General features: G+C 40.6%; 1 protein-coding gene across 1 annotated transcript in view; it reads right to left on the reverse strand.

Moving 5' to 3' along the window:
* The window catches only part of LOC133959415 (contactin-3-like), a 63566-nt gene that overhangs the window by 11590 nt on the left and 39604 nt on the right, over nt 1–12372 (reverse strand). Inside the window, exons 5-7 of the mRNA XM_062394594.1 lie at nt 5305–5508; nt 2433–2535; nt 1133–1317 (exon numbers count right to left, since the gene is read on the reverse strand). Of these exons, the coding sequence (XP_062250578.1) occupies nt 1133–1317; nt 2433–2535; nt 5305–5508 (492 nt within the window). The remainder of the gene's footprint in view (nt 1–1132; nt 1318–2432; nt 2536–5304; nt 5509–12372) is intronic.

Here is a 12372-nt window from a genome sequence, read left to right on the forward strand (position 1 = left end):
ATGCTGCTATGATCAAATCATGTTTTATATTAAAAAATCATAATTTATGAACCATATAAGATATTTAATTATTGTTTGAGTTTCTTTTATTATTAATTCAGAAAGCAAATAAATGTAAGGCAAACATACACACATCCATTGTAATATGAGCTAAACGAAGAGTGGACACATGTGCTCTCGTCAGTATAAATAAGAGTCAGTCATGGGACAGAAACAGAAATCTCTGAGTGTTTTTCATGGATGTGTTAAGGATCAAACCAACTTGTAATATACTTAAAGTTAAAGACAAACATTTATTTGACCCTTTCCAATAAATACAAAAAATGTATTGTAAATAAAATTTAATTAAACACCACACCTCTCTGTATTGGAGAATATTTTGAAATACCGTTGATCTGCGTTATTACAGAACGTAACTTTTCATATAACATGTTTATCAGTATTAATCTAAAATGTTAAAAATGAAGCTGTAAAATGCAATTTAAAATGTTTTAAACGAAACAAATAGTTTATAAAATACTCCTTCAGGAGACGACACTTATTGAAATGTGTACTGAGTAAATTTGTAAGAGCACAGTCCTTTTTCAGACTATGGAGGTTTTACTTTGGAGTGACATGATGACTGCACATCCCAGCCAGGCGTTATCGTGACTACCAGTACGTGAAGTCAGTAGGTGAGACTCTAACCACGGCACTATTATCAACAATGCGTCAATCTAGTAACCCTCATCCTGCCCATCCAGATGCTGCCGTGCAGATTATGTCCCTGACATATGTGCCACTGCTCTATGTATAGTACATTTAACAGCTTTGATCTCAAGTCAAGTTGGATGTCAATCATGATGCCATCTGGTGGTACCCAATACATGGCTCACCAACAAGGTCGTATCCAAGGGCTCAGCCTCATCCGCATCACTCCTTTAATCTGGATCAAAATATTAGAGGCATCATGGCTGACAGCCTTTAATCATTTTGATGTGCCGTTAAAACGAGCCTCCCTCCTCGTGTGTGCCACGCGCTGATCGCCACTGACGGCTTTATGGGACCAGTTGTGTCTGTTTCTTCTGCCTCTCAGTCTGAGCAGCTCTGACAGATGTGGCGCACGCTGGTCAAATATTAATGCACGACATACCGTAGAAAGAGAGCTTTCCTTTCACTGTGTTCATTCCTCTGGAGTTCTCGGCCACGCACTCGTACGTGCCCGCGTCCTCCTGCTGGAAGTATGGGATCTCCAGGACACCGCTGGCTTTCCTCATGTCCACCTTCCTGGGGAACGGTACGCCGTCCACTCTCCTCCAGTTTATAGAGGGAACCGGGCTGTGAGAGCGGAGAAGTGTACAACTCTGAAGTCCCAGCTTTCAATTTTTGAAAATAAACAGAATCTGTCACTAGCAGGAAGATGCAGGCATCTCTATATTTTCAAAAAATGAAATTCCAGTTTGTGCAGTAAGCGAGAAGTTCCACATACTCAAATAAACACAGGATTTATATTTTAATTGATTATATTTTGTCAGACAAAGAATTGAAATAAAACAAAAGTTACTTTTCGATACATAGACCAGACATGTACCGACTTTCATGGTGAAACATGCCAAACCAAAATATTGGTCGATTGTCCTTTAAATAAACTAAAATTGCTTACTTATCCCATTTTGATTATTCAACTGATGATCAATACTATTAATAACAATTTATCTAAATTGAATGTCTCATATCTCCCTTAATGCACAAAATATCATAAAAAACACAATTGGGTCACTGAGATTACTCACAATTACTACAGTAGGACTACCTCACCTTCTTTATATTCATGAAGGTTCATTTCTGTGTACAGACACCAAACAGCATCTTATCCTTTTTTCTGGGACTGGTTGAAGGTTGAAGGGGCTTGTATGAGTAGAGGGGCACTCAGAGAGAACCCACCTCCACCAGTTTTAACATTGAATCTCATATCATAAATCAAAATGATCTGTTTATCCAGATCCATTCCATATGTAATGGCTTCTTGTCCCACCCCTCCACTGAGTTTAATCTAAATCAGTTATATTGTTTTTGAGTGCTGCTGACTGACAGACAAACGGATATTAAAAGGTAATTAAATTGATTAATTCTCTAATTAGAATCTGTCAGAAGAAAGCCTCCCTCAGAGTGAGGAGCAATACACCTGCTCAGTATTCAAACTTTAAGCAGTGTGACCCCCTCTGGTACTCTAGGCTTCAGAACACTGTGTCACCAAATACGAACATCGGAACTGACTCTCGCTCCACAAAATGTGCCCTGTAATTTCTTGGGTGTGCAGCCTGGCTTGAAACACACGAGGATTGTGGCAAAGGAAGTGGAACACATGAAAAAAATATCCCGGCATTTTTCTTCTAACATTTCGTCTCCTAAATGCTATTGGGCATGTTGAGCCTGACTCAGTGTGGGCTTACTTTCCCAGGGCGAAGCATTCCAGCTTGACGGTGGATCCTTTGGAGACGTGAACCACCTCTGGAAACTGAACTTCAATCTTTGGCTCATATTCACCCATCACACCTGGGAGAGAAATGCAAATGACAGTCAGTAGTACTGCAAAAAAAATCTTGATTCAACTTAAACAGCACAAGCAAAATAACTATTTGTGCAAACTGCTGTTACTACACAGCGACTGAAAACCCTTTTTCAAGTACCCATCTTTTTTTTACCATAAACTGAAATGTTTTTCAACTTCCAACGCCGTGCGATCTGAGCATCAGAACCTCGCTCTGCTTTCAGCGCTGCCACACAATGTGCTCCCATTTAAAATAATGAGAGAAAGAAGGCTATAGTCTCCAGTGGACATGCAACACACTGATGTTGAAGAAAACACACAAAAAACGTTGAGAACTCATCGACGGTCTGAGCTTTTACATCCAGATGAGTTTCATCTTGTTGTAGTGCTAACAGCTGTGAACCAGAAAATGGGCCAATAAAATCCCCCTGGGTGCTGCCACTGTCTCTACAAAGCGTCCCATTCACTGTTGGTGAGGCCGCTCTGGTGGATTATAATGTTGCTGCTGCGCATACTGGAATCCTCTGGATAAGGCCACGATGAGGATCCGGGATCCCTGGTGTTCTCGCTTTGGGAGAAACTTGAAGCGTAAAGTGTGGAGTGTCTTACATCACTGGAAAAGCACGTGTGTGTGTGTGTGTGTGTTTTTTTTTCTCCTTAAACGACACCAAGGTGAGGCAAATCAGTGAATTTCTAATCGGAGCTACTTTCACTTCCCCTGCCAGTTCTCAGCCTGGGTGCACAATATGGTATTCTAAGCCACTCTCATCCATCGGTGTAACAATAGGTCCCCCACCCCCCACCCCCCCCGTCGCTGTAATTCGGTGCTGTGTTGCACAAATAGCTCTAGAGACGGAGGAAACGGGCCAATTTCATGTGGTTGATTTGGTGCGACGTGTGTTATCAGGCCGGCTCCCTGAGTGACTGTGAAAGCTAATTCAGATCCTAATCCACACTGTCTGATATTGGAATGTGACCACAGCACTATCACCCATGTTAAAGCAGACAGGTGGAAGTGGACGGGTAATTGTCTCTGCCATAACCTTTTGTAGGGGACACCTGTTTAACGTGCCCATCTGCCCCCCCCCCCCCCCCCCCCCCTCTGTCTATGACTGTGAGCTAGGGCTGATGTATGGTGGCTGCAATAAACCTGAAATAAGGGAGTGAAAACAGAAAGGAAGGAAGTAATCTGGAATTTCCAAAAAAATTATAGATTATATATTGAAAAGTAAAGTCAATCCTCTCTCTTTAATAATTTACCTATTTTATTCTCATATATCATTTCATTACTTTTAACGTGGAAAGCAGAGTATAGCTGGTTTTCCTAGAACCTTTAGTTAGGATGTTTGTGACAAATATGGGCTTATATATTGTCACAAGATGTTTTTTGGTGTTTTTTAATTTCAAACATCAATAAAGGTTTGATCACACTTAATGTCCTCATGAGTTAAATACATTTAATAAACAGTTTGCCTATAAGAGACTTGAAGAAAATGTATAAATAATCAATAATTGTCATGTGAGGACTGCTGTTAATCTAGTCAGGATGTTTCACAGCAGAGGGTATTATTGATATCAGATATACAATTTGTTTATAAACATATGTTTCAAAATGGGTTAAAATATAAAGCAGAACATTTTTAAATAAAAAAATTAATTCTTCATCGTTTCAAAGCCTAGCAAAACTATTTGATGAGGAAAGGAATAGAAAGAGAGAGAAGGGATTATGTGTCTTGTTATATGATATTGGCCATAATTAATGTTAAAAAACCCACATAAATGTCACAAAGGACATTTCTAGAGAAAATGATATTCAGCTTCATATTTCCTCCCCTGCTTTACATTAGAAATGGTAAGGAACACGCTTCTGGGAAAGAAGGTTACAATTGGATTGCTTAATGACATTGACCTTTCCTCCGGAGTGGCTTGATAAGGCCAGCCTAAAGCATCAGATCCACATGTTAAAGGACACGCTGAAATTAGCAAACAATGGGATAATTAACCTTTGCATTTCATTTGAATTCTTTAAAACCACATGTCCTACTTTCAGGTACCAGTGGAAAAAGTCCGGCTCCACGACAAGGTCTGATTCTTATTTTTCAGCGCTGCTGCAATAAATCATCCCAGCAGATCCTGACAGAGAAGAAGTGGCGATGTGCAAACAACATCTACTGTAACATTCCCATTTGCAAAAGGGAAACCATCTGGAAAAGTGTGCATTTGATTAAACCAATTTAGTACCATTAAGAGGCAACATTTGCATCCAAAGAAACAGTCCATTGACAGCAGACTCATTTATAATGATTACCAGAGTGAATCGAGCAAAGTTACCTGAACAAACTTCTTCACTAACTTAAGCTGGATATACATTGTGTGATTTTAGAAAATGTTGTTGTTATATTCCACCTTGAAGTCAGCTCCTTCAAACCAGCTCAGAACTGGTTTGTTCGTCAAAGTAGAGGACGAGTTTGTTAACACTGCTAACGAGGAACAAACACCTAACACATTAAGGGAAAAGATGCTGAGGTTGTGGAATCGGTGTGTGACACCACACTTCAACTGTGCGAGAGCCTGTTAATTGCCAACCGAGTGAGATATTCATCCGACGACAGTTGGGAGCACGACAAACGGCACATGACAAAGCTGAAAATCGGTCTGACTCCAACACGAGTCCCGCAACTGAATCGCACAGTGTATTCCCAGCCTAACCAGCAGGCCTATATACTGGGGTTGATCATATTTACATCAGAGTAATTAGTGTGCGCAGGACTGACCATCACTGCGGAGCACCAGAGGAGTGGGTGGACCCTGGACTCTTGTCTTTGTGACGGAGTTGGTCACCACACAGGTGTAGTTTCCGACATCTGAGGGCTCCACCTTGGCGATGTACAGATTCCCAGTCTCCTGTGAGATGAAGCGACGCGTATCCTGCTTCACAAATGTTGGGTATTCGTTGAAGATCCAGGAAAATATCAGATCTGTGGATGAAAAAGAGGGAAAACTTCTGAGTTAAAATCCAAACTGTATTTTTCTTTGTTTTGCTTTTGTGGCTGGATCAGTCAACAGGCTGGAGGAAAGTGAAATATTTGGGTCACATTTGGAGAAGGCCGTGACAATGCTTTATCACGTGAGGCTGAGAATTGAGGATCTATGAGAGGTTACAAACGTATGTGTTGACAATTCCAGAATCAGGCAGCAGAGGAAGTTTCTGACCACAACCAAAAATCACATGAATAATGTACCGATGAACCAATAAACATCTAGACGGACATTTAAAGATCCCAAACATACACCAACTAAAACGTCCTAACTCACAAGGTTAGAGAAACAGATCTCCTCATGTTGAAGAGAGTGAAAAAAAAATCATGGATCCGTCCTTTTATCTGGATTCAAACCAAAATACAACTGGCTCCTCCTTCTTTTGTGTAAGTAGTTTTGGTTTAGGCTAATCATGGTAGCAAAAAAACACGGAAATGCCATTTAGAACATAACCTCCTTTGTAAAGGTAGCAAGTAATGGAACGATACTTAACGATACTGTCATTATTATCTTGCCTCAGATATTAGTCAACATGTTACCCTGACAAAAAAACTTTAAGACTTGAATAAACCAGCAAACGAATAGAGAACCCATCTATTTGACTAATCATCAGCATGACTTCATTAACTAACAGCTACGATTAAAAACTACCTCGACTTAGCACTAAGCTAATGCTACTCACATTTTGTTGCAGCAAATATCTTCCAGTAATCCATTCTGTTACATATATTTTCTTTTTAATTATTTTTCAAAAGGTTGAATGCTCTGTCTTCATCCATAATTTACATGTAATAAAAAAAGTGGGTTACTATGTGCCCTTAGTAACCCACTTTTGATGATGCATCCACATAATAACACAGCAATGATTAGTTATTGCTTATGTGCCATTTAGCACATTGCTGATTTGGACTGAATCAGGAATGATTTAATATATGCAGTAATTATGCAGACTCGCAGATACTGCACATAGAAATATCCAGAAGCTTGTTTCTATCGCTATCACATTACCTCTTATCTAATCCCTTTTTTAGAAAGATTCAGCAAGTCCTGGTAAGTATGACTTACTGATCTGCTCCAAATTAAATCTTTGGATCTTAGTTATTATGTTAATTGCTTAACATTTAATATCCATTACATGTTATCAGGGTGCTTGATGACCTGGTGTTCTTGGGCAGATGGTGCATGATGTAAAAAAAGGATGAAACACATTTGTCATTCATTATCCCTGTGTGATCCACTATGTAACATTCTGCACGGCTCATAATCCAAAACTGGTCCGCTTTTTCATTTCTGTTTCGAAACATTCACAAATCTGACAGGGGTTGTGCCGACATGCTGTTATGAAACCAAACAAAGGTGTGACTGTTCTCTAACAGGAAGTGGGCCATCGAGCTGCCACGTACCTGTCACACTGCTGAAATCAACTAACATTGTGGGAGTTTAAATGTCACTTTCCCCAGTGTCACCTCATTGCGCTGGAGTATTTCACAATGAGAAAAACAAACAGACTTTAAGACCAAGTTACACGGGATCTTTATTTCTTTTCTTTCCCTCCTTCCTTCCTTTCTTCAACAAATTTGTAAAATTCTATCTAAGCTTGTGTCAATTCTCAACCACTTTCTTAAGGAGCTGACCAAGACAGAAGATTTAGTTCACTGACCTGTCAGGATCATTAGTCTTCTAGTTTGACACCTTGAGATACTTTTAAACAGAGAAGTAAAAATAAATGACTCGAGAAGTATTGATGATTTGATAATTTCATAACAATTATGTGGTTACTACGTAATAATAATTAATGACTAACTGTTAAAGTAATCATAACTTCATTAACCTGGCCAATAATCCAAATTACAAGGGAAACAGTGTTTAAATTGAAATAAATGTTCAGTAGAAAATTTTGAGCAATGAGGGTCTTTAACAACACAATATAATTAATGAAAATTAAATTCATAACCACCTCCTTTAAATCACTATATCAGCAGTACCAGTCATAACACCGAAATTGGAATTGCAGCAAGAGCATTGCAAGAGCATATAAAACACTGGATGTTTTAATATTTATAATATTTATAATAGTTGTAATAGCTCCATTTATCTTCCAGTAACCGTGTTGAATGAATTAGATAAAGTGTTTCAGCAATCGTTGTCAGGCTTGTTCATATGAGGTTGACTAGTAGTACTGTGTAAGTTCTTTGCATTAATGATGCTGACTCTTCCCATCTGAACTGATGTGACATAGACTGCCGCTCTGGAGTTTTGCCGCCACTCAAACTGACAGGCGCGTGTTATTTTCCTTCAGAGCCCAATCAAACCCGACCACTTGTTAGCAGACTAGCAATTAAACAAAAGCGTCCTCCAATCCCCTCCCCCTCGCTGCTGGGCCATTTATCACAGCGTGGTCCTGTCCTCCCGCTGGCTGAAAGGAGCAGGTACTGTACCGATCAGCAGCCTTCGGAGCTTTGGGCTCAGGGCTTGGCTATGCTGTATGTGTGGGGCTAAACACAGAGTAATGGCACAGCGGGGGTCCACGGGGACCGGGGACACTTCAAGGCAGGATAAGGCATGTTGTTTGTTTGTTTCCTCTCCAGTGCTCTTGGACTATGGCTGCACCTGCTCTCGTTCTATGTCTAAAGCCCATATGCCTACACTGCACAACATGAGCTGCAGAATACCGCAGAGAGCAAAAAAAAACATAATGGGATGTCTCACACAGCTGGCCGAACGTTTTTTGCAAAAATCATCCAGGGCATTGATTTTATGGGTTACACAATTCTCTCATGTATAAAACCAGGACATCTCTTTGACAAATTGAAGGAGAAATCCAGCTGCCCAGGGAAGCAGCATAATACTCACTGCCCTGATATCAGGACAGCAGCCTTACTTTGTATGAGGACAACAGCAGTATCTGCACATGAGCTCCACATAACAAATGAAGTGGCAAAGGTAAAAATACGCAATAATCCCGGCATTGCAGCCTTTGTAAAAGATTTTAATTTCACGGTCTATTTAGAAAAATAGGTACGTTAAAAGGTGTTCCATTGGAGAGAGGGCTGCAAGAGTCCCCGCAGAGCTCTTTGTGGTTTTCTGTCTAGGTTAAAGATCACTTTGCAGAAGTCACAATGAATGAAGCTGCTTCACACACAGAAGGAGACGCAGGGGCAGCTTCAAAGGACGAGCCTCGCTGAATATTCAAAGGCTGAACAAGACGTGCAAGTCAAACATGACCGTACCCTCGCTCTGCTAACACCAGGCATGGACTGAATGGATTTAATGTAAAGATGGAGAGCGGAGATAGAGGAGGAGGGCTGTAATCCCACAGCCGGCCTCTCATTCTTCATGACAACCTGGAGAGGAAAAATCTTTATCAACCTAGGACACCCGTGGACGGACACACATGCAATTATTAGTTTATACTGTACTGCTCCACACAGGCAGAAGGCAGTTAAATGATCACAAACTAAAATTAATTACTGAGATACATAATATAAATGATTGAAAATATAGCTCCTTATGACATGAATATTTAGATCATTCCCATTGTTGTACAGTATTCTTTAGACTCGAGAGTTGGCTCCTTCGTTTTAGAAGATAACCCTTTTAAAGACTTTTCTGTCCTTTTACCAGTGAATACACTGAACATGTTTTATTTATAGTAACACAACTTTATTTATATATCATGTAAAGACAAGCTGAGAAAACCAGTTGAAAGAACTGATTTGAGGCCTTCACATAGCATTTCAGCTTCACGCCATTTTTTGACTTTCAATATTTTACAAACCAATTTAAAAAGGCAATAGATAAGAAAATATCTATAGTGTTCCCAAACCAGGGAAATTTACTGCAAAAAGTCAGCGTGAGGTGGACCAGAGAATATAAAAAGGCAACAGAATAGAAAGAGAAAATTTAATAAAAATACAGATTATGTAAAATGAAATATTGAAAATAGACATATTCATCTATGTTACATTTTGTGTGATGTTGTATAGTCAGCAGTCGGAATGAAACACCTACAGGAATGTACCTTTTACACACTGGTAGCAGCAGTCTGCTGTTGAAAGAGGTTCTTTGGGTTCCATCAGTGTCATGAGGGGGTGAGAAGTGTTGTCCAAAATGGAGATCAGCTTAGTTAACAATATGTTAATACATACTGATAAATTTAGATTTGTTTTTGTGTGGATAAATAGTGAAAATATGTTTTATTCCAACTTTGAACTGTAATGATTACTGTAGTTATAACCCCTACAAGATTTGCAATGTACAGGCACTTGCATCTCTTTTTATTAATTTGCAGGTAAGAAATAAAGTCACACTCATGGAATAATTGGTCCTTAAAAAGTCAGAAAATATCAAAAGCTGAATGTCAGTGTTAATGTAGAGGTGTAAAGTAACTAAGTATATATGTATCCAGCACACTCTATAGTGAGTCAACATTAAGACTCAATAGTGCTAAAAACCTCCAGTGTATGTGTTTGCCGCTGCGTAAATCAAATCATTACACACCAAAAGAGCTGAGGGGGTGAGTGCTTGAACAGAATGGAAAGGCCAAAATATCTTGTCAGACGAGTGCAAGATCCTATTCTTTCCATAATGCAACTTGATGCCATCTTCTGTCTGGTAAATGCTCCCCTTTGGAACACAGGCGTCCTGTTTGAAATAGGTAGTCTGCGATAACAAGTTATTATAGAGCCACAGATAATTCTACAAGTGATAACACAAGCTGAGTTGTGCTCCCTATGATGTGTCAGCTGACCATAATAGACCTTTAATGTCACTGTGCACACAACCTGTTTCATGTATTCACCTCATACGCTCGGTAAAATAAATCAACCGGATGGCTTCAGGACTTCAATTAGAGGATGTATGCAAGGTGAACGCTGCCATGCTGACTCTGTTAACACGGCATCATCCAGGTCAACAATGAAAAGATGAGCACTGCATAGTCAGCTTGCACTTGATTAGAGGTGCTGCTGATAAACAGAATGCAGCAGGCGCCAGCTCAACAAAGTCATTGTTGAGTGGAGCACAAAACGACTTCAACTGCGTCCGCGTGCAGCCCTCATGTGTCTATAGTCACTGACGTCAGCCAGCAGTGGACAAAGCAGCCAAATGTTTATTCTTTTCTGTTTTCTGTGTAATGTGATTAATTTCTGCAACAACACAAGCCCTGGCCTGCTTCTGCTCCTGCAGCCTCACAGCAGAACCAGCCCCTGATACTGTCCCTAGGGCCGTCTGCCCCCACTGCTTGAAGCTATACATATTCATTTAGACGCAGACAACATTTATGACAGGGATTAACAACAACACTTTTTTTTTTTTTTGCCTGTAAACAAAGCTGCCATCTGTCAATACAAACAGAAGTCTGCAGTTTTACTAGGGTGGTCTGGCATCATAATATATTATCAGCATCCGCTGCCTCATCTCTTGATATTAATAATACATGTAAGAGCACACTGTGACAACAATATGCATTTTTAATCACCCAATTATAGAGCAGTAGGATGTGAGAATGCTGCAAAATGCACAAATTTACAACAAAACAGAGCACACAAGCTCTTTCCAGGGCCCAATCATACTCTGATTGCAGGATTCAGCGGTGTCAAACAGGATAAAGCAATTTGATGTGGTCCAATGTGAACTACTTTCCAACATGCAGCCCAACAACGTGGGCAGACACTCACAATTTGGTCCTATTAGAATCTACACGCTCCCCAATTTAGGGGAGCGTCTTTGAAAGGCTGCGTCTTTGCACAGAAACAAACAGAGAGAGGAACTCAGTAAGCCCCTCCTCAGATAAACTACTGTCAGACCACATTGTGTTATTGACTGCTGCACTCCCATATCTGCTCCAGGCTGCAGGAAGCCTCTGTTCTACTGTTTAACTTACAGGAGAGGACAGGACGCACATGCCCCGTGCTTTTAAAGCCCCGGGTGGGAGCACAAACAGGGTCAAGGGAGCAGGGATGCACAGAAGCCATTTCAGTCTTGAGTGCCCCTTGAAGGTCTCTCCCCATTAGAAGATAGAGGTCAGCAGCATTAGGTCCACAGCTAAACACAGTAATCGTGCAGTGCAGAGAGTGCGGCTGGGTCACAGTGGCAGCCCATTAATGCCGTTGGCTCCGAGAAAGACACAAAGTGACAGCTCCTCTCGCTGCCTCCGATCCACAATAAGAGGCGGGGGTGAACTGCAGAGCACATGTGGGAGAAAACAACATTTCGGAGGCAGTTCGGTTTCAAAAACACGATGCAAGTTGTAACCAGGTTGTGTTAATCCATCCCCCCTCCTTGGACTCTACAGATTGTAATTACCATATATTTCTGGCATGCTCATAACACTGGCCTGTCAGCTGGCGAGTGAGTATGTAGCAGGGAGGCAGCATCCCGGCTCTGCCTCTGTGCTGGGATCTGGCCTGGCAGGGTGTGTCAGGCCGGATCTGCACTCAGACTCTTTTCTCTGTCCCTTCAGAGCGCGACTGCAAGAGCAGGTACAACTCTCTGACGGCACTGAGGCACATTGGAGGACATCAGTAAGTTCACTGGTGGGTGATCACGCGGAAAATATTGTTGTCCTGGTTATCCAATGTGATGTGTTCATTTTTTGTTATATACACGTAGAATATGGAAACGTCTGACTTTGATGCAGGCAAGTTTCATAACACACACTGCATTATATTTTACCTGGATTTTCAAATTCTATCAAAACGGAACAAACTAAATGTCAAAATTATGAGAAATTCTTTTCACCTTCTTATAATCAAAAAGTGATAACAATTATCCAACTACCTAATTTCCTGTTCATTAATATT

This window comes from Platichthys flesus, chromosome 2 (assembly GCF_949316205.1).
Source record: "Platichthys flesus chromosome 2, fPlaFle2.1, whole genome shotgun sequence".
NCBI classification, from domain to species: domain Eukaryota; kingdom Metazoa; phylum Chordata; class Actinopteri; order Pleuronectiformes; family Pleuronectidae; genus Platichthys; species Platichthys flesus.